At 42.6% G+C, this 26,288-nt stretch overlaps 1 protein-coding gene across 4 annotated transcripts in view; it reads left to right on the top strand.

The window, feature by feature from the left end:
• The window catches only part of LOC109908246 (pleckstrin homology domain-containing family G member 5), a 120,339-nt gene that overhangs the window by 76,971 nt on the left and 17,080 nt on the right, over positions 1-26,288 (top strand). For all 4 annotated transcript variants that reach the window (XM_031794538.1, XM_031794539.1, XM_020506830.2 and 1 more), the window contains 6 exons: positions 8,787-8,928; positions 9,643-9,742; positions 10,288-10,348; positions 10,765-10,856; positions 11,143-11,279; positions 14,249-14,442. In XM_031794538.1, the coding sequence (XP_031650398.1) occupies positions 8,787-8,928; positions 9,643-9,742; positions 10,288-10,348; positions 10,765-10,856; positions 11,143-11,279; positions 14,249-14,442 (726 nt within the window). The remainder of the gene's footprint in view (positions 1-8,786; positions 8,929-9,642; positions 9,743-10,287; positions 10,349-10,764; positions 10,857-11,142; positions 11,280-14,248; positions 14,443-26,288) is intronic.

Raw genomic sequence — 26,288 nt, forward strand, 5'->3', positions numbered from 1 at the left:
TAGAAACGTGGAGGCAATTATTTGTATAAAGTCTTACTCATATGCTTTCTCCTGTTCTATTGATTAACTTTCAATTGTCTAGCAGTCAAAGCCATTATCGTAGTCATAATAGTCACCCATGATAGTTGTTGCGTATTTAAATCCTCCCCTATTTCTAACGGATATTTCTGTCCACTGTTGCCAACTAATTTTCAGGGGAAGTTGCTAGAGGCAGGTCGATTTGTTTGATAAATGACGTGACGCCATTACGTGACGTCATTGCGTGATGACGTCATTGCGTAATGTAAAACTGCGTCATTACGTAGAATACACAATAACGTTACTTAAATTGACTGGTCAACTCAGCGTGAAAAATATGATTTTACATTTGTTAGTTTAGATTTGTTTGTTTATCACATTTGTATTTGTAAAAGTAATTTCAACATTTTTTTATGATCAGATATTTTTTTTAACAACACATTGAATTATTGAACAATTACACATTATTGAAGAATTACATTTGATTGATTTTCTTTTTAACTAGTAAACCTACACATTCTGATCAATTATAGTTTTAAGCATTGGTAGTTAACATGCTACCTAACTGATCAACAATTATAAGTACAAGCTAATAACAAGGTATATATGCTATCTTATTGAACAAGCAACTTAACTCAAATAATGTTTGCATTAAATCAAATCAAATCAAATCAAATGTATTTGTCACATACACATGGTTAGCAGATGTTAATGCGAGTGTAGCGAAATGCTTGTGCTTCTAGTTCCGACAATGCAGTAATAACGAACAAGTAATCTAACTAACAATTCCAAAAGAAAATACTGTCTTATACACAGTGTAAGGGGATAAAGAATATGTACATAAGGATATATGAATGAGTGATGGTACAGAGCAGCATAGGCAAGATACAGTAGATGATATCGAGTACAGTATATACATATGAGATGAGTATGTAAACCAAGTGGCATAGTTAAAGTGGCTAGTGATACATGTATTACATAAGGATGCAGTCGATGATATAGAGTACAGTATCTACGTATGCATATGAGATGAATAATGTAGGGTAAGTAACATTATATAAGGTAGCATTGTTTAAAGTGGCTAGTGATATATTTACATCATTTCCCATCAATTCCCATGATTAAAGTGGCTGGAGTAGAGTCAGTGGCATTGACAGTGTGTTGGCAGTAGCCACTCAATGTTAGTGGTGGCTGTTTAACAGTCTGATGGCCTTGAGATGGAAGCTGTTTTTCAGTCTCTCAGTCCCAGCTTTGATGCACCTGTACTGACCTCGCCTTCTGGATGACAGCGGGGTGAACAGGCAGTGGCTCGGGTGGTTGATGTCCTTGATGATCTTTATGGCTTTCCTGTAGCATCGGGTGGTGTAGGTGTCCTGGAGGGCAGGTAGTTTGCCCCCGGTGATGCGTTGTGCAGACCTCACTACCCTCTGGAGAGCCTTACGGTTGAGGGCGGTGCAGTTGCCATACCAGGCGGTGATACAGCCCGCCAGGATGCTCTCGATTGTGCATCTGTAGAAGTTTGTGAGTGCTTTTGGTGACAAGCCGAATTTCTTCAGCCTCCTGAGGTTGAAGAGGCGCTGCTGCGCCTTCTTCACGATGCTGTCTGTGTGAGTGGACCAATTCAGTTTGTCTGTGATGTGTATGCCGAGGAACTTGAAACTTGCTACCCTCTCCACTACTGTTCCATCGATGTGGATGGGGGGGTGTTCCCTCTGCTGTTTCCTGAAGTCCACAATCATCTCCTTAGTTTTGTTGACGTTGAGTGTGAGGTTATTTTCCTGACACCACACTCCGAGGGCCCTCACCTCCTCCCTTTTGGCCGTCTCGTCGTTGTTGGTAATCAAGCCTACAACTGTTGTGTCGTCCGCAAACTTGATGATTGAGTTGGAGGCGTGCGTGGCCACGCAGTCGTGGGTGAACAGGGAGTACAGGAGAGGGCTCAGAACGCACCCTTGTGGGGCCCCAGTGTTGAGGATCAGCGGGGAGGAGATGTTGTTGCCTACCCTCACCACCTGGGGGCGGCCCGTCAGGAAGTCCAGTACCCAGTTGCACAGGGCGGGGTTGAGACCCAGGGTCTCGAGCTTGATGACGAGCTTGGAGGGTACTATGGTGTTGAATGCCGAGCTGTAGTCGATGAACAGCATTCTCACATAGGTATTCCTCTTGTCCAGATGGGTTAGGGCAGTGTGCAGTGTGGTTGAGATTGCATCGTCTGTGGACCTATTTGGGCGGTAAGCAAATTGGAGTGGGTCAAGGGTGTCAGGTAGGGTGGAGGTGATATGGTCCTTGACTAGTCTCTCAAAGCACTTCATGATGACGGATGTGAGTGCTACGGGGCGGTAGTCGTTTAGCTCAGTTACCTTAGCTTTCTTGGGAACAGGAACAATGGTGGCCCTCTTGAAGCATGTGGGAACAGCAGACTGGTATAGGGATTGGTTGAATATGTCCGTAAACACACCGGCCAGCTGGTCTGCGCATGCTCTGAGGGCGCGGCTGGGGATGCCGTCTGGGCCTGCAGCCTTGCGAGGGTTAACACGTTTAAATGTCTTACTCACTTCGGCTGCAGTGAAGCTGCACTGCAGCTTTCTCCAGGTTGTTGTGCTGCTTGGCTGGCTAGCTGATCAAATGGTTTCCTCCAGATATTGCCACTGTTCTTGCTCACACTGCGGTGTACACTTGCCACCATCAGCTGTGTCTGCGCCAGTTCCAGAAAGTCCACTCCTTGCATACGTACTGTAAATATGACGAATCATAGATTGGCAAGGAAATCCTCTTCATCTTTACTGTCCAACTGCATTGTCACGGAGCTGGAACCAGCAGAAGAGGATGGAGGGCCTTTAAGCTGTATGCTGCTGTGGTGCCAAACTGCTGTCGAACTTCACTTGGTAGTTTATGCTGGTAACAGGTATCACCAGCCAGCTTTAATCCATACTGCACCAGGAGTATGGAGTTAAGTGTGCAGTGACTTTGTATTTCTTAACTTTGACTTACCACACTTATTTGGCTGAACAGCAGTTCAACCTCCACATTTGAGTGTGGCAAGGAGAGGGCATTGAGTGCAGCTTTGCACAGTTCTTCAAGTGGATTTAACCCGGAAGAGTGTTTGTAGTTAGTCAATTCACTCCAAAACTCAACTGTATTTTCAGTTGAGTCCCACCTAAACAGATGGATGTTTCTCTATTGGGAAACAATTTGATCATTTGTTTGGGCCTGGTACCCCAGTAGCTCAGCTACTTTAATAATTTTAGTGGTGCCTTTATTATGCTTTAGCATTTCCTTAACACTGAACAAGGCCATGTTTCACAAGTCTTCTAGGTTGTCTGGGTGCCTTGCTTGCAGCTCCTTGCTTAAAGCAACAATGTAGTTGATGATGCACTGTCTCCGAATGACCTTTTCGTCCTCTGGCGCAAGACTGAGTTGGTACACCATGCTCTCGAAAAAGCACTCAAGGTAAGGTGATGGACTGAGATGTCCATCAATGGTATCCTTCAGGACATTCATTTTTGCCGTAGGATTGACTACTCTGCTGCAAATTGATGTTGGGGTGTACCAGATTGTCCAAAAGCTTGACAGGATCTGTCTGTTCTCCCTCAAATGACTGCAAGTTGTATGTCGGACAGGGTTGATTTCCAGAATGTCAGGTAGACATAGTTGGTCTTGTACATGGCGTGGAGCACATCCACCATGTAGCAATGCTCACTAGCCTTGGTCAACTCAAAGTGGAGTTTCAGTTCTTCCCACTGGCTCAAGTTACAGCGGCCTCATCGATAGTCAAGCTGTGGCACACACTTTGGTGATCTGCAGGGTTTTCTGGCCACAATTAATGATGGCATAAACTGCTTTGTATGCCTTGTGCCGTTTTGGGGAAATGGAAAACCAGTTGTAGGTTTCTCTGATTAAGTACTCAACACTCCTAGGGATGGTTTATTTGAATGCTGCACTGACAGCCAATTGTAAAGACTGGCACACATAGTGGATGAGTACCAAATTGGGCAATGCACATTCTTCCTTTAAAATCCTGTGCACCCCAGTCATCACGGACACATTATCAGTGCCAATACCCCGAAGATTATCTTTAAGGTTACACTTCTCAAGAAACTCAACCACCGCCTTAGCTATTGATCTGGCATCACCCCCCTTCAATTCAACCAGCCCGAGAAATGTGGACACCGCTTTTTATTTTACCACTGAAATACCGAATCACCACACCCAGGTATTTCGAGACACTGACATCAGTGAACTCATCCAAAAGGAGACTGAACTTCTCATCCTACCACATCTGATGTTACCCTTTTGTGAAAATAAGGAGCCAGTACTCCCCTAATCATTTCTGTGCACTTGGTGCGGTGCATTTGGAAGTTTGTTGCTGCCACATAATCTGAAAAGGCAGCTTTGCAAGCCATACCTAAATGGTCGCATGCTAGCAGCAAACAATGCCTCATAATGACCATTGCCATAGTAGCTTCTGCGCTTTTGCAGTTATCCACTTTCTTAACCAACTGCGGTAATGTAGACTGCTTTGTGGGGTTGTACGGTTTTGATTTATTTATATGCTTTGCTGTAGCACAATGTTTTTTGATGTCATACATTGTTGCAAGCATATCTGATTTGCAGTATGCACAGTATGCCCAACAATCATCCCCAATTACTGGCTTCAGCCAACCTTTAAATTCAGGTACAGACTCCCACTTTTCTGTACTTCTGGCTGTACAGTTTTGATTGAGACATATTGATTGATGTTGTAAGTTCTGTTCAAGATCAACCATTCGTGACCAACTATATTCATTGGGTTTGTCTCGTCGAAAGCATACTACTGCTGCTGCAGTCAGCCAACAATGATTTGCAATTTGCTGATATTGTTGCTGGCCTGTTGCTGCCTGTGCACGAACTGAGCGCCTGCTGTTGACGTCACTCACAATGCAATTTTGCAGCCAGGCACATGTGTTGTGACTGAGTGTGACATAGAACATCGTTTTTGTGTAATTTAGAGCGGAAATGCGTGCATTTTAGCATTTGAGTCACTTTTCAAAAGTTGCTAAAAGTTCCAAATACATTTTAAAAGTAGCTACATTTGTTGCTAGGAGCTGTTTGAAAAAAAAGTTGCCAGGGTAGTCTGAAAAGTTGCAAAATCTAGCAACTAAATTGCTAAATTGCCATCACTGTTTCCGTCTCTGTCCATTTTAAACCGCTCACATGTGAGGTGCACATGTGAGGAACTTTCACGCGAAGGCCGACCGCCGTCGGTACATTGCTGCGCCTGTGAAGAATAATAGTTTATAAAAATGATAAGTTAACATTCTGATCTGTTTCATCAGCCGTATTAATTGAAACGCCATATACCTCCACTACGCTACTTTATTGCGCATCGTTCAGTAGTTATTAAGAATTGAGTATACGCAATGCCCATGGAAAAATACGTGGGTATATGGTGCATATACCACCCTCCAAACCACGGTGCACATCAGTCATCGATAATTGAGCGTTGGCGATTGAGTTTGTACACTGCCATGGGACACAACGCAACGCGAGCAGTATTGCAGCTTTCATTTATTTCAAAGAATGGCTGTTGGATGGCTGTTGTGTAGTAAATAAAATTGTAATAGAACATTCATGATTTCTTTGACAAAGCCTCTGAGTATGTTCATATTTAGTCAGTTTTGTCTTTAAAAGGAAACTCTCAGACAGGTTTTGGGAATAGTATCACAGTTCTCCTCATCCCAGATCCAACAGGCTCATTTTTGTTGGCTCGGCCAAGCAACAGATATTTTCAGCAGCTTTATTCCTGAATGGAATGCGGCCAGCTGCCTGGACACCCAGCCCATGGTTGTCTTTTTGGCTACCGTTCTGAGCCTGTAGTTGTCTAAATATGCCATCTTATTTTACCTGTCTAAACACATACAAACATAGACATACAGTATCTTCTGAGCGGAGGTTCATTGTTATTTCGAGGAGACAAATTTGAAAGCAGTACTCTTTTGATTTCTGACATGCTTGTGTTGTTACTTAGCACAATGCTATCTATGTACACTGAACAAAAATATAAACCCATCATGTAAAGTGTTGGTCCCATGTTTCATGAGCTGAAATAAAAAATCCCTGAAATGTTCCATATGCACAAAAAGCTTATTTATCTCTGTTGTGCAATAATGTATTTACATCCCCGCTCGTGAGCATTTCTCCTTTGCCAAGATAATCCACCCACCTGTCAGGTGTGGCATAGCTGATTAAACAGCATGGTCATTACACAGCTGCACCTTGTGCTGGGGAAAATAAAAGGCCACTTTAAAATGTGCACATTTGTCCCACAACACAATGCCACAGATGTTTCAAGTTTTGTCATGCTGACTGCCTGAATGTTGTTGCCAGAGAATGGAATGTTCAATTCTCTACCATAAGCTGCATCCAACGTCGTTTTAGAGAATTTGGCAGTACGTCCAACCGGCCTCAAAACCGCAGGCCACGTATAATCAGCCAGCCCAGGACCTCCACATCCGGCTTCTTCACATGTGGGATCATCGGGGAGGGGGGGGGGGGGGGGTCATCTGGGGAGTGGGGGCCATAGATTAGGGCCTGATGATTTTATTTAAATTGACTGATTTCCTTATATGAACATCTATGAACTGTAACTCAATTGTTGTATTTATATTTTTGTTCAGTATGATTTATTTACAGAGAGAAAGAAAGAGCAGAAGAAATATTCTGACCAAACTTGATTAATATAATTATCAATATACCACCATAACAATGTTTATGATGAATGGAACAAGGCCTTTTAAGTTGCATTTGAAACTCCCATCCAACATCCAGAGACATGCTCCGTCTAAAAATATGAAAGCACACTTAACTTAATTGTGCCTATTACAGTTAACAAGGGCCATTCTCTGGGTGTTGACTAGAGGTCCTAAAGAAAGGAAGGGAAGGGAGGAGCATCGGCGAGGCGAGGACTGTCTGACTGGCAGACTGAGAGCTGAAAGAGGCCCCTGGTTTAATCTCCACCCTGCCTGTCTGCCTCCCGAGGGAGCGTCAGATGGCTTTGACAGAGAATCCAGCCCAGCTCACTGAGCCCAGGCAACAATTAGAGCTCCAGATTAAGGGGGCTTTGGACTACTGAAAGCTGTTCATATTCTCTTCCTTCTTATGGGTCCTCTCTCTACTGGGATTCCTTCCTCCCCCCCAGCTTAATGGCACTGGCAAGAACATATCTACGTTTTGTGGATAGCTTGAGTAGACATCCTGCATGTTTGTGTTATGTATTTGATATCTGTGTATGGAACACAGCCTACAGGTGTATTTATTGACTTGTTAACATAGTAAGAACATGGTTCAACCTGAGTGACTGGAAACTTGTGGGAAAACACTTGTGCTGTTTTTCTTGTGTACTGTATTTGTGCCTGCTTACTTGCAGCCCCCACTACACGCGCGTGCGCACACCTCCAGTCCCAAGCAGAGCACACGGAGACAATGACAGGAAATACATTAGCAGGACTTCCATTGTATCTCCCCATACGTCCTCATTTCCTGTATAGGAGTCATAGCGGGTAGTGGTGGTGCTGGAGAGGGGTAACTCCTGTGGCTCTCCTTCTCCCTGAGCCAAGGAGGCCACCCCTTGGAGGTGCTAGAGGAGGGGGAGATCTGTCTGTCTGGCTCCAGGCAGAGGAGGCCTAATCCAGCTCATTTCTGGTGCATGTCTGGCTGCTTGTATGGCTGGCTGTGTGGTTGACTGGCTGGCTGGCTGGCTGGCTGGCTTACTGACTGGCTGTCTCTCAAGCTTTAGTCACAAGACCTCTGTGTACTTCGACATTGAACTTTGTCTGCTGCTTCTATCCCCTGTAATGGTGTAAACAATGGCTTGGGGACTACGTGGCTGTCTGTCCTGCCATCAGGTAGATGTGTGTAGCGTTATACTGTGACCTTATACTGTGACCTGTCTCTTATCTCAGCCAGACCACTGCCCTGGCTGTGTGTTGATGGATGTGTGGAGCTTTATACTGTGACCTGTCTCTCTGTAGGCCTACCTAACCTCCCCAGGGCTCCAGGCTAACCCTTACCCTACCTAACCTCTTCCCCATTTCAGATTGTCAATGATGTGGACGCAGAGGTACTTGAAGCTTTTCACCTTCTCCACTGCATCCCTGTGGATGGGGGCATGCTCCCTCTGCTGTCTCCTAATGTTCACAATCAGCTCCTTTGTTTTGTTGATACGGGAGAGGTTGTTTTCCTGGCACAACTCCACCAGTGTCCTTACCTGCTTCCTGTAGTCTCGTCATTGTTGGTAATCAGGCTTACCACTTTTGTTGTCTGCAAACTTGATTATTGAGTTGGAGGCGTGCGTGGCCATGCAGTCATGGGTGAACAGGGCTGTAGAGAGGGCTGAGCACATACCCTTGTGGGGCCCCTGTGTTGAGGATCAGCGTAGTGGTGTTGCCTACCTTCACCACCTTGGGGCGACATGTCAAGAAGTCCAGGACCCAATTGCACAGGGTGGTGTTCAGACCCAGGGCCCAAGCTTAATGATGAGCTTAGAGGGAACTATGGTGTTGAAGGCTGAGCTGTTGTCAATGAACAGCATTCTTACATAGGGATTCCTCTTGTCCAGATGGGACAGGGCAGTGTGATGGCGATTGCGTCATCTGTGGATCTGTTGGGGCGGATTGCAACTTACAATGGGTTGTGTCTGGTTCACGAGACTACTCTGTACCTGAGCCCGACTACTGACCAGGTAGATTGGTACATCCGCTGTACTGACCCTCACACCCATCTCTCCCCAGGTGTGCCACCACTTGGACTGCCAGGACCTGAACAACAAGAGCCCACTTAATTTGTGTGAGTCATGTGACTCCCGCTGCCACCTGGAAGACACAGACAACATGCACTTTGACCGACACCCCCGCTTTGACCTGCAACCCCAAGGTACACAACACTACCCAGTACCAACCACACCAACAGCTTCAAACCCAGACTTCCTCCCCACTAGTTTATATACATTTAGTGCCCAATCCTACACTCAGTAGTAATCCTACACGCAGGTAGCCTATCGAGCTTTGGGCCAGTAACAGATAGGTTTCTTGTCTGAATCTCCGTGCCGACAAGGTGAAAAATCTGTCTCTGCCCTTGAGCAAGCCACTTCACCCTAATTGCTCCATTGTCGCTGTTGATAATAGCAGGGTGTCTCGGTGAGTTGAGATATGCAAAAAAACACATTTCCATTCACACATGCATATTAATACACACTTATACATGTGTGAAATGGAACAAATAATATGTAAGCACCCACCAAATTATTATTATTATTATTATATGCATGAAAAGTAACACTGGCACATCTTCCTGTTCCACCACTGACTTCCCTCCACCTGAGATTTTTATCTTAAACTGGGGTTCATAACCTTAAGATATGAGACTGTCTGTCATGCAATTACGGCTTCTAGGCTCATTGAACTCTTAGTCGTGACAGCTAGACTGACTCATTCTTTCTGCGTCATCCATCGTGACTCTCTTCCACATTTAGAAGAGTTGATAAACTTTTGTCATGCTACATTAAACTGGAAGTACCTGTGTTATTAAGGAAAGTGTTATTAAAGAATATTATTAATGATCTAATATTCTGTGTAACCCCCGTGTAAGGTTCCATCCTGGCCCGGAATGTGTCGACGCGCTCCTGCCCCCCCCCCACCAGCCCCCCCTCTGATCTGGAGGAGGAGGATGAAGGGGCCAACAACCAAGGGTATGTCAATCCTCGTTATGCGAAAATGTATTACATCTGTCTGTCTGCATGGCGCTTGTCACTTCGATTTAAAATACAAAATGTAAACTAGATCAGCGAGGAGTGTCCTCTTTGACTGCACTGCTCTATTTATATACAATAGTTGTAGTTATGCTTCAGTTAGTGTTGACCTGTTGTTCCATAGATCAGGGATCATCAGCTATATTCAGCCACGGGATGATATTTTCTTGAGCGGATGGTCAGGGGGCCGGAACATGTTTACAAAACATTTGTACACTATAAATTACTTCAGGAAGCCCAAACAGATATAAAGTTTGACTAAAGCATAATCATTTCAAACCTTTCTTACATTTGTATTCGTTCACATATATCTATATTTTATACCTGGGAATACTTTAGAACTTGATTTCCAAAATGAAAATCCCTTGGAGCTGATTTGCTGAGAGGAACTAGTGGGACAAATTTAGCCCAAGGGCCACCAGTTGGTGAGCCCTGCCATAGATGTTCAATTACACTATGTGCATAGGATATTATTTTTCTTTCAGGGAGCGTAAAACTGGTGGTCTGAAGTTGGTGAAGAAGAAACCACGGCGACGGCACACAGATGTGAGTATTGATACAGCCAGGTAGGGGTGTGACACACACGCCCCTTAAGAAACCACATCTCTTCACCTTAGACTTGTCCCAATACTATTAGGAACTATGTTGGTTAGAACATACTTGTCTTATTGTATGTGGTGGAAAGTTAGATTGTATGATGATCACAGTGCCATCATGGCTACAGGCTTCAAGCTGTTAAGTTATACCAATGAAAATGGCAGCCATTATCAGCAGAGGCCAGGGACCCAGGTTAGGGAGTGATATATAATGGTGTCCAATGGTCCATCCCTGAGTGTTCCTGGCCAGTCAGTCTGCCTGGTAAAGTGCCTCCCTGTGGATCTAATGAGAGAGAAATCACTATAGGAGCTCTGGCCTTCTCAGTTTTACTGCCATTATCTTCTATTGTCTGTCGCCCCCTGCAGGACCCCAGAAAGGAGTGCTTCAGCCTCAAGTTTGATCTGAACGTGGACATTGACACAGAGATCGTCCCCGCTGTGAAAAAGAAGACCCTGAGGTGAGTTAGGAGAATTGGTAGTGGGCTGAATAAATAGGGATGATTGTGACCGATTTCTGTCTTTTCTATTTAAGGTCTGGTCTGAGTTTGTCCAAGGCATGGGACAAAGTCATAGTATATAATAATGTTCCATTTTATTATTTGGATAGGACCCACTGCATTAGTGTTGCATAAACATATGGTGTGAATGGTCTCTGTTGACTCTGTCCTGTGCTTACATAACTGTATTGGGTGAATGTTCTGTGTTAATTCTGTTCTCTCTGTCCTGTGTGTTCCTCTATTCCAGGGAGGTGCTGGGCCCTGTGTTTGAACGAAAAGGTATTGAGTTATCCCGGGTAGATCTGTTCCTAGACCAGTCCAACACTCCGCTGTCCCTCAACTTTGAGGCCTACCGCTTCGGGGGCCACTATCTCAAGGTCAAAGGTAAGAGTCAACTGCATCAGAGGACCAGTCAGAACATTTTCCTCAAGCTTCGCAATTAATAGAATAAAATAACTCTGTGGAAGTATGGGTGTTTTTGATTCTAAGCAAACCAAGGTACAATGTGTTTCAACTTTTGATTACTGCCCTGCACTGAAAACTACATTTTAAGGGTTGGCAAAATATGAAACAAACACCAATCTAATGAATTTGCATTTATTATAGAGTATTTGGCTCCTCTTTGTACCCCCTAGCATAAACAATGCCTGGGTGAGACCGATGGCAGAGCCTCCGTTTCCTATCTCTCCCTTGATTCAGAGGAAACTGGACAGAGTCGTTCATCTTGGATCCCTGGAGGAGACTATGACCTTTTCTCATTTAGGAAAAAGTCTGACCTCCAGCCTCTCTCCTCTGTCCTCTCCTCCCTGACCCTCAAACCCACGAGAGGTTTAGTGGTCGAGGAGAAGTCAATTTGTTAACAGGCGAACGGAAGAGTGTTCTCCCCTTCTCGACAGCCTACTTTCATTGAGGATAGTCATGTGTATCTTATCTGAGTCCCTCGCGGAATAGTATTGAAATCTGCCACACCCCCTTTGAATCAGCTTTTGCTTTGTCAGAGTAGAAAAGCATGCACACTTTACACATTTGTTTTGGGATCTACCCCTGTAAACATAATTTGCCTGGTAAGGCACGAGTAGAAAAGGAGTCTGATTTCATACAATTACCTTTTCGTTCACTTTCCCTCTCCACGACGCCTCTCCTTGATTTACCTATGCCCTTTTTCAAAAGGAGGTGAGAGAGGACACATGAGTTGAGCAAATCCGATTGAGAAAAGGCCTATATCTGTAGCAGCAGCCTTTGGATCAAAGACCCATACACGGATTAGCTGAGAACGTTGCGAAAAACAACACACACCCTTCAATGGGCCAGATGGCCGTGTGTTGTGATTCTGGATGGCCAGATAGCTAGCAACAATGACATGATGCTGCTATGTGGAGAATCGTAAGTGGCTTGTTTCAGTTAGTTTTATCTTGTTCTTAATGTCTTGTTTTGGTGTGTTTAAACTTCTTATGGCTGGGGTCAGTATTGAGTAGCTTGGATGAATAAGTTGCCCAAAGTAAACAGCCTGCTCCTCAGTTGCTAATATATGCATATTGTTATTTGTATTGGATAGAAAACACTCTAAAGTTTCTAAAACTGTTTGAATGATGTCTGTGAGTATAACAGAACTCATATGGCAGGCAAAATCCTGAGGAGAAATCAAAACAGGAAGTGAGAAATCTGAGCTTTGTATGTATTCAACAGAGTCCCCAATGAAATCCCCTTGAGATATTAATGATGTTGCACTGCCTAGGGCTTCCACTAGATGTCAACCATTGATAGAAATTTGAATGAGACTTCTACAGTGTTGTGGGAGTGAATGAGAGCAGAATCTATCAGGTGTCTGGCAGTCAGCCATTTTCTGATCACGCTTATTCCCCATGGTATCCACTTGCGTTCCATTGCTCAGGAAGACACAAAAGATTACTCCGGTTGGAACTTTATTGAAGCTATATGTTAAAAACATCCTAATGATTGATTCTGTACTTAGTGTGAAATGTTTCTTCGACCTGTAATATAACTTTTTGAAGTTTTTGTCCAATGTAACGCTGACCAGAATGAGCGTTTGGATATGTATACCAAACGCGCTAACAAAAGAAGGTATTTGGACATGAATAACGGTCATTATCGAACAAAACAAACATTTATTGTGGACCTGGGATTCCTGGAGTGCTTTCTGATGTAGATCATCAAAGGTAAGGGAAAATGTATCATGTAATTTCTTGTTTATGTTGACACAATCATTGCGGCTATTGTGACTTTTACTTCTGAGCGCCGTCTCAGATTATTGCATGGGTTTCTTTTTCTGTAAAGTTTTTTTGAAATCTGACACAGCGGTTGCATTAAGGACAGATATATCTCTAATTCCATGTGTATAACTTGTATTATCATCTACATTTATGACGAGTATTTCTGTTGAATGATGTGGCTATGCAAAATCACCAGATATTTTTCGAACTAGTGAATGTAATGCGCCAATGTAAACTCATATTTTGATAAATATTAACTTTATCAAACAAACATACATGTATTGTGTAACGTGAAGTCCTATGAGTGTCATCTGATGAAGATTATCAAAGTTTAGTGATTACTTTTATCTCTATTTGTGGTTTTTGTGACTCTGGCTGTAAAAATGGTTGTGTTTTTCTGTGGCTATGTGGTGACCTAACATAATAATTTGTGGTGCTTTTGCTGTAATGCATATTTGAAATTGGACACTGGTGGGATTAACAACAAGATTAGCTTTAAAATGGTATGAGATACATGTATGAGGAATTTTAATTACGAGATTTGTGATGTTTTGAAATTGGCGCCCTGCACTTTCACTGGCTGTTGTCATATCGCTCCCGTTAACGGGATTGCAGCCATGATGTCACATCTAACCAACTGTTACAATGTATTTGAAAGACAACAAGTGCTCATTGTGCAACTTTATTTGTGTTTTCAATCAACTTTGGAGACAAAATATCTTTATCAACCTCATTGGCACCTGGGGAACAGTGGGATAACTGCCTTGCTCGGGCAGAACAACAGATTTTTACCTTGTTAGCTAGTGGATGTTATCCAGCAACCTTTTGGGTACTGGCCCAATGTTCCTACCCGCCAGGCTCTCAACTTATCCAATGCAATCTGCAGCTATTAAGCAAATTTTAAAAGCTAGCCTTGTTGTATAATATTTTCACAATCTAATGTTTAAAAGGGATTTAAGACTGTCCACTAGAGATCCTGTTTTGGTGCCTGAGGAAAGAACTTAAACAGGAAGCTAGTCGTGAAATAAATAAATGTTGATGCACTTCTCTATTACGCCTACCTATCTTCACTAAGAGAATTATAACACACTAAGCTAACCCTCCATGTTGGTTCCTCCTCAGCACGGCCAGGTGATGAGCTGAAGGTGGAGCAGGGAGTGAAGGACCTGCGCTCGCTCAGTCTGCCCAACATGAAACCCTCCTCTGGGGTTCAGAGCCCCTACATCCTCACTGCAGGCAGCGAGAGGGTGGAGCACGGCTCTCTGGGACGCATGAAGAGCAACGTTGACCTACTGGTCAGCGCAGCCTCTACTACAGTATGTATTCACTCACACACTGCAACCGATGTACATCAAATCTCTCTCTCGCGCACACCATGGGTCCATATACAGTATCACACATACAGTATACACACAGAGTTCAGGTGGGCCTTTGCAGATGGGCCTTGAACAAATGAAGGAAAGGAGGGGTTTTCAACAACAATGACAAAAATCATGAGAAGGGCTTACCAAGAAAAACTTCCAAAATGACTAATTCAAGGAGTTGGAGCACTCAACAAAAAAAGCTGAGTGATTTATTTTAGGTCACTTTAGTTTGTTGTCCAGGATGTGAACAGGTGACAGATGTTACCACTACATGAGCTCAGTATAAGCACACTTAAACTATACATCCTATCTGACTTATACACACCTACTACTGGTTGTGACTAGAAGGAGTACAGCTACTACTGGTTGTGACTTTTTGTTGCAGGTTAGGAGAGCATTTTTGCTAACCCTTTTCAGAATGTTAACCTAATTATCCTAACCTGTTACATTAATTCTCATAACTACCCCCTCATCTCTTAAACATCTTGAAACTTTAGATGCCACTTTCTACCTCTTTCCATAATCTAACCCTTTATCCCATGATGCCTTTATGAAGTGGATCGTTTTATGAAGTGGATGATAATCCAGTCATTATCATAACCCTATTTTTCATTACCTTGCTATCTTTCATCCCATCGGAACACTTCAACTCTGCTTTCCTCATATGCCTTGTGCTGTGCCAGCCACCTCTATGGCCTTCAAGCCTTGCTGGGTAGGCTGGTGACCTAGAAGAAGAGGCATTGCCATTAGCTGCTTATTCTGGCTGACAGGAAGAACCCGGTAGTGTTCACTTTGGCCTGGAGGAGAGGTGCTGAGAGAAGGAGTCTGCTGGACTAGGGGGAACTGGCACCCTGCTTCACCCTGTGTTAATAGACCGTGGGAGAGGCTGGAATCATAAGGTTTAGTGTCCTGTCTGTCTCATTCTGTACTGCAGTTATTCTCCGACTGACAAAAACCTACATTCTGAGATGTCATTTAGTCAACTTTGCTGGAAGAAAATAAGATTGTGAGATTGTCCATTGCCTTCTCAGTATAATCTCGGAACCCAGAAAAAGGTTTGGCGTGCCAGCAAGTCAATTTGTGTTATGTCTGTCATGAGCGACTACTTTCAGTATGAAAACAGCATGCTCTTTTTGTGCCATACTCTTTCGCTGCCTCTGCACATTGCTTTGAAAGATTGGTAACTGTCTTGTGTGGACTAGCCCTCTCCGCTTACAGATTGAAAAACAAGTCAATGGGTGTGAACTGTGGAGATCCCTGCAGGCAAGTCTAGACCCACTCAGTCAGTACTCACACACTCAGGTGAGACAGTGTAGCATTGCATGCACTGAAAACGTGTGATGTCATTGCGGCCGTGCTGCTGTGCTAGGCAACGGGGTAGAGCCTGGGAGGATACCTGAGGTTTCTGTAATTTAGGGATTTTAGTGTCTGTCTGCGGGTCGGTAAGTCATCACCCTTGGACATTAAGTTCTTACGGCTGAATTCGGGTTAACGGGATCGATTTGACAGTGAAAGTGTATCTCATAATTACAATTCCTCAAACATACAAGTATTATACACATTTTAAAGATAAACTTGTTGTTAATCCCACCACAGTGTCCGATTTCAAAAAGGCTTTACGATGTAAGCATACCATGCGATTATGTTAGGTCAGCACCTAGTCACAGAAAAACACAGCCATTTTCCAGCCAAGGAGAGTCACAAAAAGCAGAAATATAGATCAAATGAATCACTAACCTTTCATATGATACTCATAGGACTTCATGTTACACAATACATGTATGTTTTGTTCGATAAAGTTCATATTTATATCCAAAAATCTCAGTTTACATTGGCGCTATATGTTCAGTAATATTTTGCTTCCAAAACATCCAGTGATTTTGCAGAGAGCCACATCAATTTACAGAAATACTCATCATAAATGTTGATGAAAATACACGTGTTATACGTGGAATTAAAGATATACTTCTTGCCATATTAAAAAAAAATCTTTACAGAAAAAGCACACCATGCAATAATCTGAGTACAGCGCTCATGCCCAGAACAAGCCATACAGGTACCCGCTAGGTAAAGCTCCGCCTTATCTCAGCTCACTGGTCACGATGGCAACACCCATCCGTAGCACGCGCTCCAGCAGGTGTATCTCACTGATCATCCCTAAAGCCAACACCTCATTTGGCCGCCTTTCGTTCCAGTACTCTGCTGCCTGTGACTGGAACGAATTGCAAAAATCGCTGAAGTTGGAGACTTTTATCTCCCTCACCAACTTCAAACATCAGCTATCTGAGCAGCTAACCGATCGCTGCAGCTGTACATAGTCTATTGGTAAATAGCCCACCCTTTTCACCTACCTCATCCCCATACTGTTTTTATTTATTTACTTTTCTGCTCTTCTGCACACCAATATCTCTACCTGTACATGACCATCTGATCTTTTATCACTCCAGTGTTAATCTGCAAAATTGTAATTATTTGCCTACCTCCTCATGCCTTTTGCACACATTGTATATAGACCCCCCCTTTGTTTTCTACTGTGTTATTGACTTGTTAATTGTTTACTCCATGTGTAACTCTTTGTTGTATGCTCACACTGCTATGCTTTATCTTGGCCAGGTCGCAGTTGCAAATGAGAACTTGTTCTCAACTAGCCTACCTGGTTAAATAAAGGTGAAATAAAAAATAAAAAATAAAAAAATAAAAATGTTGTGGAGTCAACAGAAGTCAGAAATAGCATTATAAATATTCACTTTTGAATGTCTTCATCGGAATGCACTCCCAGGAATCCCAGTTCCACAACAAATGTTTGTTTTGTTTGATAAAGTCCATAATTTATGTCCAAATATACCTCCTTTTTGTTTGCGCGTTTAGTTCACAAATTCACAAGGCGCAGGCACTTAGTTCAGACGACAGTTCCATTAAAGTTCGTAGAAACATGTCAAACGATGTATAGAATCAATCTTTAGGATGTTGTTATCATAAATGTTCAATAATATTCCAACCGGACAATTCCTTTGTCTTTAGAATTGAAAAGGAACGCAGCTAACTCTCACGGTCACGCGCCTGACTGAGCTCATGACATTCTGCCAGACACCTGACTCAAACCGCTCTTATTCTCTCCCCCTTCACAGTACAAGCCTGAAACAAGGTTCTAAAGACTGTTGACATCTAGTGGAAGCCTTAGGAAGTGCAATCGGACCAAATTTACACTATCTTGGATAGGCAAAGACTTGAAAACCAACAAATCTCAGATTTCCCACTTCCTGGTTGGATTTTTTTCTCAGGTTCTGTTATACTCACAGACATCATTCAAACAGTTTTAGAAACGTCAGAGTTTTCTATCCAAATCTACTAATAATATGCATTTCTTAGCTTCTGGGCCTGAGTAGCAGGCAGTTTACTCTGGGCACCTTATTCATCCAAGGTACTCAATACTGCCCCCCAGCCATAAGAAGTTAAACATGTCTGTCTGATTTAGTCAGGAGTTTGGTCATACTGTTCCTCTCCAATCCTGTCTTTGTTTAGTTTGAGGAGTCTCATTCAGTCAAAGACAAGCAGTAAATGCATGATATACAAAACCCCTTCAGAAAAAAAGAAAGTAAAAAAAGCCTGTATCAGCTCACTCAAACTTGGACAATGTTTATATTCATACACAGAGAGCAGCCATTCTCATTATGCCCTCAAGGAGGTGATAAAGAGCAAAGTAAAGGTACACACTTTAAAGAACTGCCCCTATAAATTACACAATGTACATGGGACAATGTTAAAATTCCAATAGCTCTACATTTCAATGACTTCAACTATACATTTTAGAAATTCCTTTAAAAATATTGAAAGCATTTAATGAGAACTAAAAGGTGTGCAACATTGAAAATATTGTCTCATTTACATTGTATAATTTATTGACGTCCCTAACTAGCCCTGGAGATAGGTTATCCAAAGTCAAACCAATTTTCCCACAGTTGCACACCAGACAGCTGAAGCTAATTGGCTAAGTAATTTGGCTAACTCTTCACACCTGAAAACACACACACTTAGTAATGTAGTCTGATTTCTTGTTCTGGAGGCAGCTCTGCTGAGTGGTCACTAACTGGCACAGCCACAGTCAACCTTAATGCCTAAACCTAACCTTAAATTAATGCAAATGTAAATTTTTACAATGTTGCCAGTTTTTACTTTGCATCTGGCCCATCTAGCAGAAATTCTCAGTTCTGCCTCAAAGACAAGACTCATCCAAATAAATGTCAACCTGCTCAAGAGGCATTAGAAGACAACAATTAATTTGACCAATTGAAGACATCTATAGCAGGATAAATCAATGTTAGTTTACATCGCTGGCCATGAATGTTGCATTTTTCTTCATGGGTTGTTTATGGAAGCGTATACTACATATAATATAATTATGATATCTTTACATAAAACCAAAACAGAGTCTGTCTAGTCATTCCAATTATTTGAATACCCCTTGGTCTTCAATAATAGAACTTTGAAATATAGTATTGTGGAGTAGCTTCAATGTTATTTCTCCTATCACAGCCATTAAACTCTAACTGTTTTAAAGTCATCATTGGCCTCATGGTGAAATCCCTGAGCGGTTTCCTTCCTCTCCGGCAACTGAGTTCGGAAGGACACCTGTATCTTTGTGGCGACTGGGTGTATTGATACACTATCCAAAGTGTAATTAATAACTTCAGGGATGTTTCTGCTACATTCCAGGAGGTTAAGTTAAGTTGTTAGGCTCAGATACAAATGCTGGGAAGAGTTTGACCAAAGGCTAAATTACTACATGAGTAATTAAGCGTGTCCAATAGTTGGGCTTTCATGTACTGGTTTTGTGGATTGGCTAGTCACTGTGTAGGCCTAGAGTGTGTAACTTTTGAATAATCCCATTTGTCGAGAATCTAAACAGTTGGCCTCGAGTCACATGGTTTACAATGGGTACTTCAAGCAGAATGCTCTAGACAGATGGGATCATGTGATTTACAATAGCTAGATCACATCTATAAAAGTGATCTTTGAACCTTTTAGAAGGCCTTTGTGTAATATGCGCCATTTGGTTGCCATGGAAAACAACACACTACAAAGATAGCCAAAGATTCACCTGGTCAGAATGAAACAGCATTTGATAGCTAGACAGAATCATTTCAACGCCTTGTCACTGTGAACTGATTGGACCTCAGTTTATAAGGATTATTATAAAAAAATTCTCCCCAAAATAATATCTGTATCCCATAAGTATTTTATTGGGTGAATAAAAATGTGATATAACAAAGACCCTCTACCAATGACTGTTGTGAAATGCAATGGTGCACAGATTTCTTTAAAGAGAAGAGCAGTACAGTAGAGCACAGATGGAAATGTAATTTAGGGAAGAAGAAGACTCAAGGAAACCCTCCACATCCTCCCACATGTTCGTTCTTGTCTGTCTTATTCCGTGAGAGGACTCACTTATCTAACAGTCTCAGATTACCCCCATTCCCGTCAGTCGGTCACTCGGTAGACTACGTGCTGACATGGGCTCACCATGATCTAACCAGTAGAAACTCTATCCACGCACCAAGTCAACCAGGGCTTGTGTTTCACCCAGGTTTATAGTAGATGGTCTTATGATGGTCTAGCCTAGAGTTATCTGCTGGCATCTGTGGAACTTGAGTGTTGGGAGGGAGGGGGAAGACTGTTGTGTAAGGACAGGTAGGTCAACAAGAAGACTGATGGAGAGATTATTGGAGCTGTTGAATAGCCTGGATGGTTGAAGGAACCATACCCTCTTCTTTTAGAGGATTTGACATAGATGTGACACATGAGCACTCCATTTACATTTTTACATTTGAGTCATTTAGCAGACTCATTTTACATTTGAGTTGTTTAGCAGACGCTCGTTTAGCAGACTAGGTGAAAAATATGTTGATGTGCCCATGAGCAAGGCACATTCCTAATTGCTTTTAAGTAGCTCTGGATAAGAGAGTCTGCTAATGACTCAAATGCATGCATTAAGCCTATGTAGTTTGGTTATATAAACTGGTAGCTTAAGTTAGTGTCTGGTTTATTAATTCTTTGGTAATGGTAGCAGGAAGTAGGTTATGTAAAAAACTGTTTTTCGTCATTTATGTTTCCTTGTTTATATGCTGTATTTTCCCCCGCTAAGCACAGTGTTCACATTCATGTCTTTCCCCTAGACTACAGTTGTAATTGTTTTGCTTAGCCAGGCTAACAAAACTAACAGCTCATTCATTTAAGGACATCAAATCTCTGAGTGAAATACACAATCAGGGCAATCAGCAATTTGCGCAATAGTAATTTGAATGACGATGTAGAATGGGGAGTAGTCACATGCATTTTACTTGTATTTTTATGTTTGATGATCTGCACTTATGTGCCTATTTATTGAAACGACTAGCCATTCACACATGTCAGGTTAGTTGAGATGAAATACAGACTGCCTCGCAACAATAGAAGTACAAGTTAAAATTGTTATACTTTGATAGACAACTCCACTATGAAAATGCTACATTTTGTTAGATTTATATTGCATTGGTCTTGGATCCCAAGTGGCACAGTGGTCTAAGACACTGCATCTCAGTGCTAGAGGCGTCACTACAGACAACCTGGTTAGAATCCAGACTGTATCACAACCGGCCGTGATTGGGAGTCCCATAGGACGGTGCACAATTGTCCCAGCGTCGTTCGAGTTTGGCCGGTGTAGGCCGTCAATTGTAAATAAGAATTTGTACTTAACTGACTTGGCTAGTTAAATAATAAATATGAGAGGCTGAAATATACAGGCTGTAGTGTAGATTTGGTGTACATTGGTGATTCAACCAATTACTATTTATTTTTTATTTTATCTTTATTTAACTAGGCAGTTAAGTCAGTTAAGCACAAATTCTTATTTTCAATGACTGAAGTGTCATTTAAATATTGCAATGCTGAACCATATTCTGTTGAACCGCATGCTGTTTATCCATCTATCCCTAACTGACATTTATTTATTATTTAACCTTTTATTTTAATCAAGTTTGTTTCTCGAAAACGGTTTGTTTATCCAGCATGAAAGGGGATTTTTGTGTGTACTTGGTGGTGTTTATGTTTAAAATAGGCCTACTGTTGTGTGGTTGAGTATGCAGGCCCTGGTGGGCACGGATGTCTGCTGTTTACGGCCTATCAGGGTTGGGAGCTCAGGTGTGACTAGGCGTGGCTGGGAGCCAGTTGAACTGCTGCAGGAGAGGTAGTTGTGTGTTTCAATGTGTTAGACTGAGACAGTAAAGTGTGGAGGCTTGAGGAGAGAAGGGAGGATACAGCATTTTTATGATCCCAGTGTGATTGTCAGGCATTACTGCTCTGGTGACATACAGAAGAAGCAGCTACAACTGTCCTCCACCTCAGTACTTCACTGTGCGTTGCACTCCCCGTCTCTGTGGACTTTGGTTGGGTGCTTCCTCTTTTTTTCTAGCTGTAATGTTTTTCGGATCTCATAGACTTTTGGATTTAGGATCTTCCTAATTTAAATGAGTCATATTTACTTTTGGATGACTGGTTTTGCATCTATTCTTATGTGAGGCTTGAGAATGGTGCGGTTTAATCGCCTCTCGTCTTGGCGTAGCTGGGACCTGCTGCATGTGGAGTGTATTCCTGAATCAGCCCCCCTCCAGAGCCCAACAACAACACAATGTCAGGTGAGACAGACAGAACCACTGGGTCTCTGTTCCTCTGTGGCTGCAGTATTTAAGTTGATATTAGATAAGGAAATGCCATTGTAATGTAAGCTATCTTGAATGTAATGCTTAGGCAATGATTGCAGGATTCTCAATCTGTAACCTTAGCCATGGTTTAGATTGTATCTGATTTATTTATCTCTTGGTCCCGTGAATGGTGGAAAACACCAGCCAGGTAGTGTGTGTGTAGTGGAAACAGTGGAGACACCAGTCATGCTGGTGGGCCTCTTCTGATGGCACGTTTGGGATCCAGTGCCAGGTAGGCGGCAGGTAGCCTAGCAGTTAAGAGCGTTGGGCCAGTAACCGAAAGGTCTCTGGCTCGAATCCCTGAGCCGACTAGGTGAAAACTCTGTCTGTGCCCTTGAACAAGGCACTTAACCCTAATTGCACCTGTAAGTTGCTCTGGATAAGAGCGTCTGCTAAATTACTAAAATGTAAATGGTTCCCATGCTGACCATTAACCAGTGATATCTGGGTTAGCAGGTGATAAGGACTATCCTATTGTTGTAATGGACGATTCATCTTCTTCCCTCTAACTCAGTGGTTCTTTGTTTCACCATGGCGCTAACTGGCTGTAGAATTAGGAGCAGATTTTTGGAGCAAGGCCACTGGCCCTGTGATATGTTGACCATGATGGGGGTTTGCTCTGCATTCCCATCCAATGGAACTTGACATGGTCTTGTGTGTCGTTGCACATATGTGTGTTTGCGTGTGTGTGATTGCCTTTCTTCCTGTCTTTCCGTGTGTGTGTCACAGTGGGTGTCCATGTGGGCAGGAAGGTTAACGTCACACTTTTTGCATCGTTAATCAGACAAGCCCGATCAAGGGTCCTCTTATCGGTGAATAACAACATAACTGATAGGCCAGTAGCGCGGTGGGGGCGGGTTGCTACTGCATTACCGCTTAGCTACTTTCAATTAGAGGTCGACCGATTATCGGAATGGCCGATTTCAAGTTTTCATAACAATTGGAAATCGGTATTTTTGGGCGCCCATTTGCCGAGTAAAAAAAAAAAAAAAAAACTAGGCAAGTCAGTTAAGAACACATTCTTATTTTCAATGATGACCTAGGAATGGTGGGTTAACTGCCTCGTTCAGGGGCAGAACGACAGATTTTCACCTTGTTAGCTCAGGGGATCCAATCTTGCAACCTTACAGTTAACTCGTCCAACGCAATAACGACCTGCCTCTCTCTCGTTGCACTCCACAAGGAGACTGCCTGTTACCTGAATGCAGTATGCCAAGGTAAGTTGCTAGCTAGCATTAAACTTCTCTTATAAAAAACAATCAATCATAATCACTAGTTAACTACACATGGTTGATGATATTACTAGATGTTATCTTGTTTGTCCTGCGTTGCATACAATCTGACTGAGCATACAAGTATCTAAGTATCTGACTGAGCAGTGGTAGGCAGAGACAGGCACGTAACATTCAGTCAAACAGCACTTTCTTTGCGTTTTGCCAGCAGCTCTTCGTCAAGCATTGCGCTGTTTATGACTTCAAGCCTATCATCTCCTGAGATGAGGCTGGTGTAACCGAAGTGAGATCGCTAGCTAGTTAGCGCACGCTAATAGCGTTTCAAACGTCACTCGCTATGAGCCTTCTAGTAGTTGTTCCCCTTGCTCTGCATGGGTAACCCTGCTTTGATGGTGGCTGTTGTCGTTGTGTTGCTGGTTCGAGCCCAGGGAGGAGCGAGGAGAGGGACGGAAGCTATACTGTTACACTGGCAATACTAAAGTGCCTATAAGAACATCCAATAGTCAAAGGTTAATGAAATACAAATGGTATAGAGGGAAATAGTCCTATAATTCCTATAATAACTACAACCTAAAACTTCTTATCTAGGAATATTGAAGACTCATGTTAAAAGGAACCACCAGCTTTCATATGTTCTCATGTTCTGAGCAAGGAACTGAAACGTTAGCTTTCTTACATAGCACAGATTGCACTTTTACTTTCTTCTCCAACACTTTGTTTTTGCATTATTTAAACCAAATTGAACATGTTTCATTATTTACTTGAGGCTAAATTGATTTTATTGATGTATTATATTAAGTTAAAATAAGCTTTCATTCAGTATTGTTGTAATTGTCATTATTACAAATAAATAAATAAAAAATTGGCCGAATAATCTGTATCGGCGTTAAAGTCATAATCGATCGACCTCTACTTTCAATACTTTCCTCCATTCAGGTCTCTGTTTTTTTTTCAAACCAAGGTTAAAACCACAAAGGGCTGTGATAAGATGAGGAAGGAACCAACTGGACACGAGACTTTGTCATTAACCTGGAGCTGAACGTGACTGCCAACTACTCAGGGCCACCAATTTCCCTAGTTCCCAGACCTGTCAATGGTGTTGTAGGTCAGGGTCCTCTCTGTTATTAATGGACGATGACAGATAGGTCTGCACAGAGGCCAGGTGAAACTCAATAAAGTTTAGAGGGCTGGTCAGATATACAGGGCTGCACAGAAAAGTAGGTAAATGGTTTTTAGTTAGGTGTTGAATGCTGCTCTTTTGAACAGACTTCTGCAATATCTGCTGTTTTTGTAAGTAGAGAATCAGTACAAATAGGTCATTAAAATAGCCCATTGAGAAATATATAGGATCAATGCTAAAATAAGTACATTAACCCCAGTTGATTAGATATGACCTGAATTTGATGGTGTGTAGTTGTGCTGCCACGTATTGTGGAAAGGGGTGTTTGCTTAGTCATATCTGTGAGGAATATCTAGGCATACTAAAGAAATGTGTTAAAACAGGTCATTACTGGTAATTTCTTACCTTGTTACAGTCAACCAGGAAAGCTTTGTGGAAAGTTGTGTCCGCGGGCAAACAAAAACATAATTGATTGAGAAAACATAGGCCTAATGGGTTGGGTAACTTTGGTTCAAACCACAATAGAGCAAGACTTTGTGGTTGTCACTGCGGTAAAGTACTAACTGACGTTCTCACCAGTTCAGTAATACTTGCTTTTGTTAGCTCACTCATTGCCTATTTTTCTCCTCCTGGAGACATTCCAAAATCAATTTGTCTATACGTGACAATTAGCTTTGCTCCCAAGAGGCACAACTGTCCTTGTAAGTATGTTTCTATATGCCTGGTATAGGTGTCACATTAGTGACTGAATACAGAGTATCAGTTTCATTTACAATCAGGGAGCGGAATTGGAGGCATGCCAGATTTTAAATGACGTAAAGCTGTCAGTCAGTTTGGAAAGAGAATCAGTGGTTTAAAAGAAAAGGGAAAAGAAGTGAAGGGAGAGGGGGTGTGTGTCTGTGGGGGATTCAGAACAGTCAGAACAAGGAAAGTGCACGTCAGAGGCAGCGACTAAACAAAGGGTGAGTTACTATGAACAGTTGGCATGTCCTCTGCAGCACCAGGATGCCTGCTCTTTTCTGTTGGAGCCCTGCAAGCTGTTGCTCTGGCCACACCCCTTTCTATGCAGATCACACACAGACACTCACTCACTTTTCCTGTAGCCCCGCCTCCTCTTCCTTTCCTCCTCAACACAATGGGGCAGACAGGATCCTCCTGGTTGCTATGACTCCAGGACTGTGGCTGTGTGAAATTCTAGGCAGGCAGCAGACTCAATCAGCACAGCAGGCTTCACCTCTGAGTTAGAACAGCGGGACAGGCAGGACTACCACGGAGTACACAGAGACACAGAGTTCAAAGACGAGACCTGGGGTGGTGTTCATGGTGTATTCATGGAGATAAGAAGGATACAAGAACTTCTCTATCAGACATACCAACCTGGACTCTTTCAACTTGAGCAAGACCTCTTATCTCAGTTCATAACTGGACTTCAGAAGCACTTTTCTTTGAGGAACAACCTTTCATTGTTCCAGCTGTCGCTCTTCGGGGCTTTCCTCTCTTAGTCTGAGGGCTCTGGCACGAGTGTATCGTGAATGTATGCGTAAGAGAAGGAGAGGTTGAACTTGAGAGAACACAGCAGCTGGGTCCAGTATGGGCTGCAAAATCTAACTAACAGAAGGATTAGGATGGTTTTTCAGATCTTTGACATGCCGCTGGCTTTAATGGTGAGTACTCTACTGCTTCCATTGTGTGTGAAGCTTTGGGGAGCCT

The sequence above is a fragment of the Oncorhynchus kisutch genome, linkage group LG17, assembly GCF_002021735.2.
Source record: "Oncorhynchus kisutch isolate 150728-3 linkage group LG17, Okis_V2, whole genome shotgun sequence".
NCBI classification, from domain to species: Eukaryota; Metazoa; Chordata; class Actinopteri; order Salmoniformes; family Salmonidae; genus Oncorhynchus; species Oncorhynchus kisutch.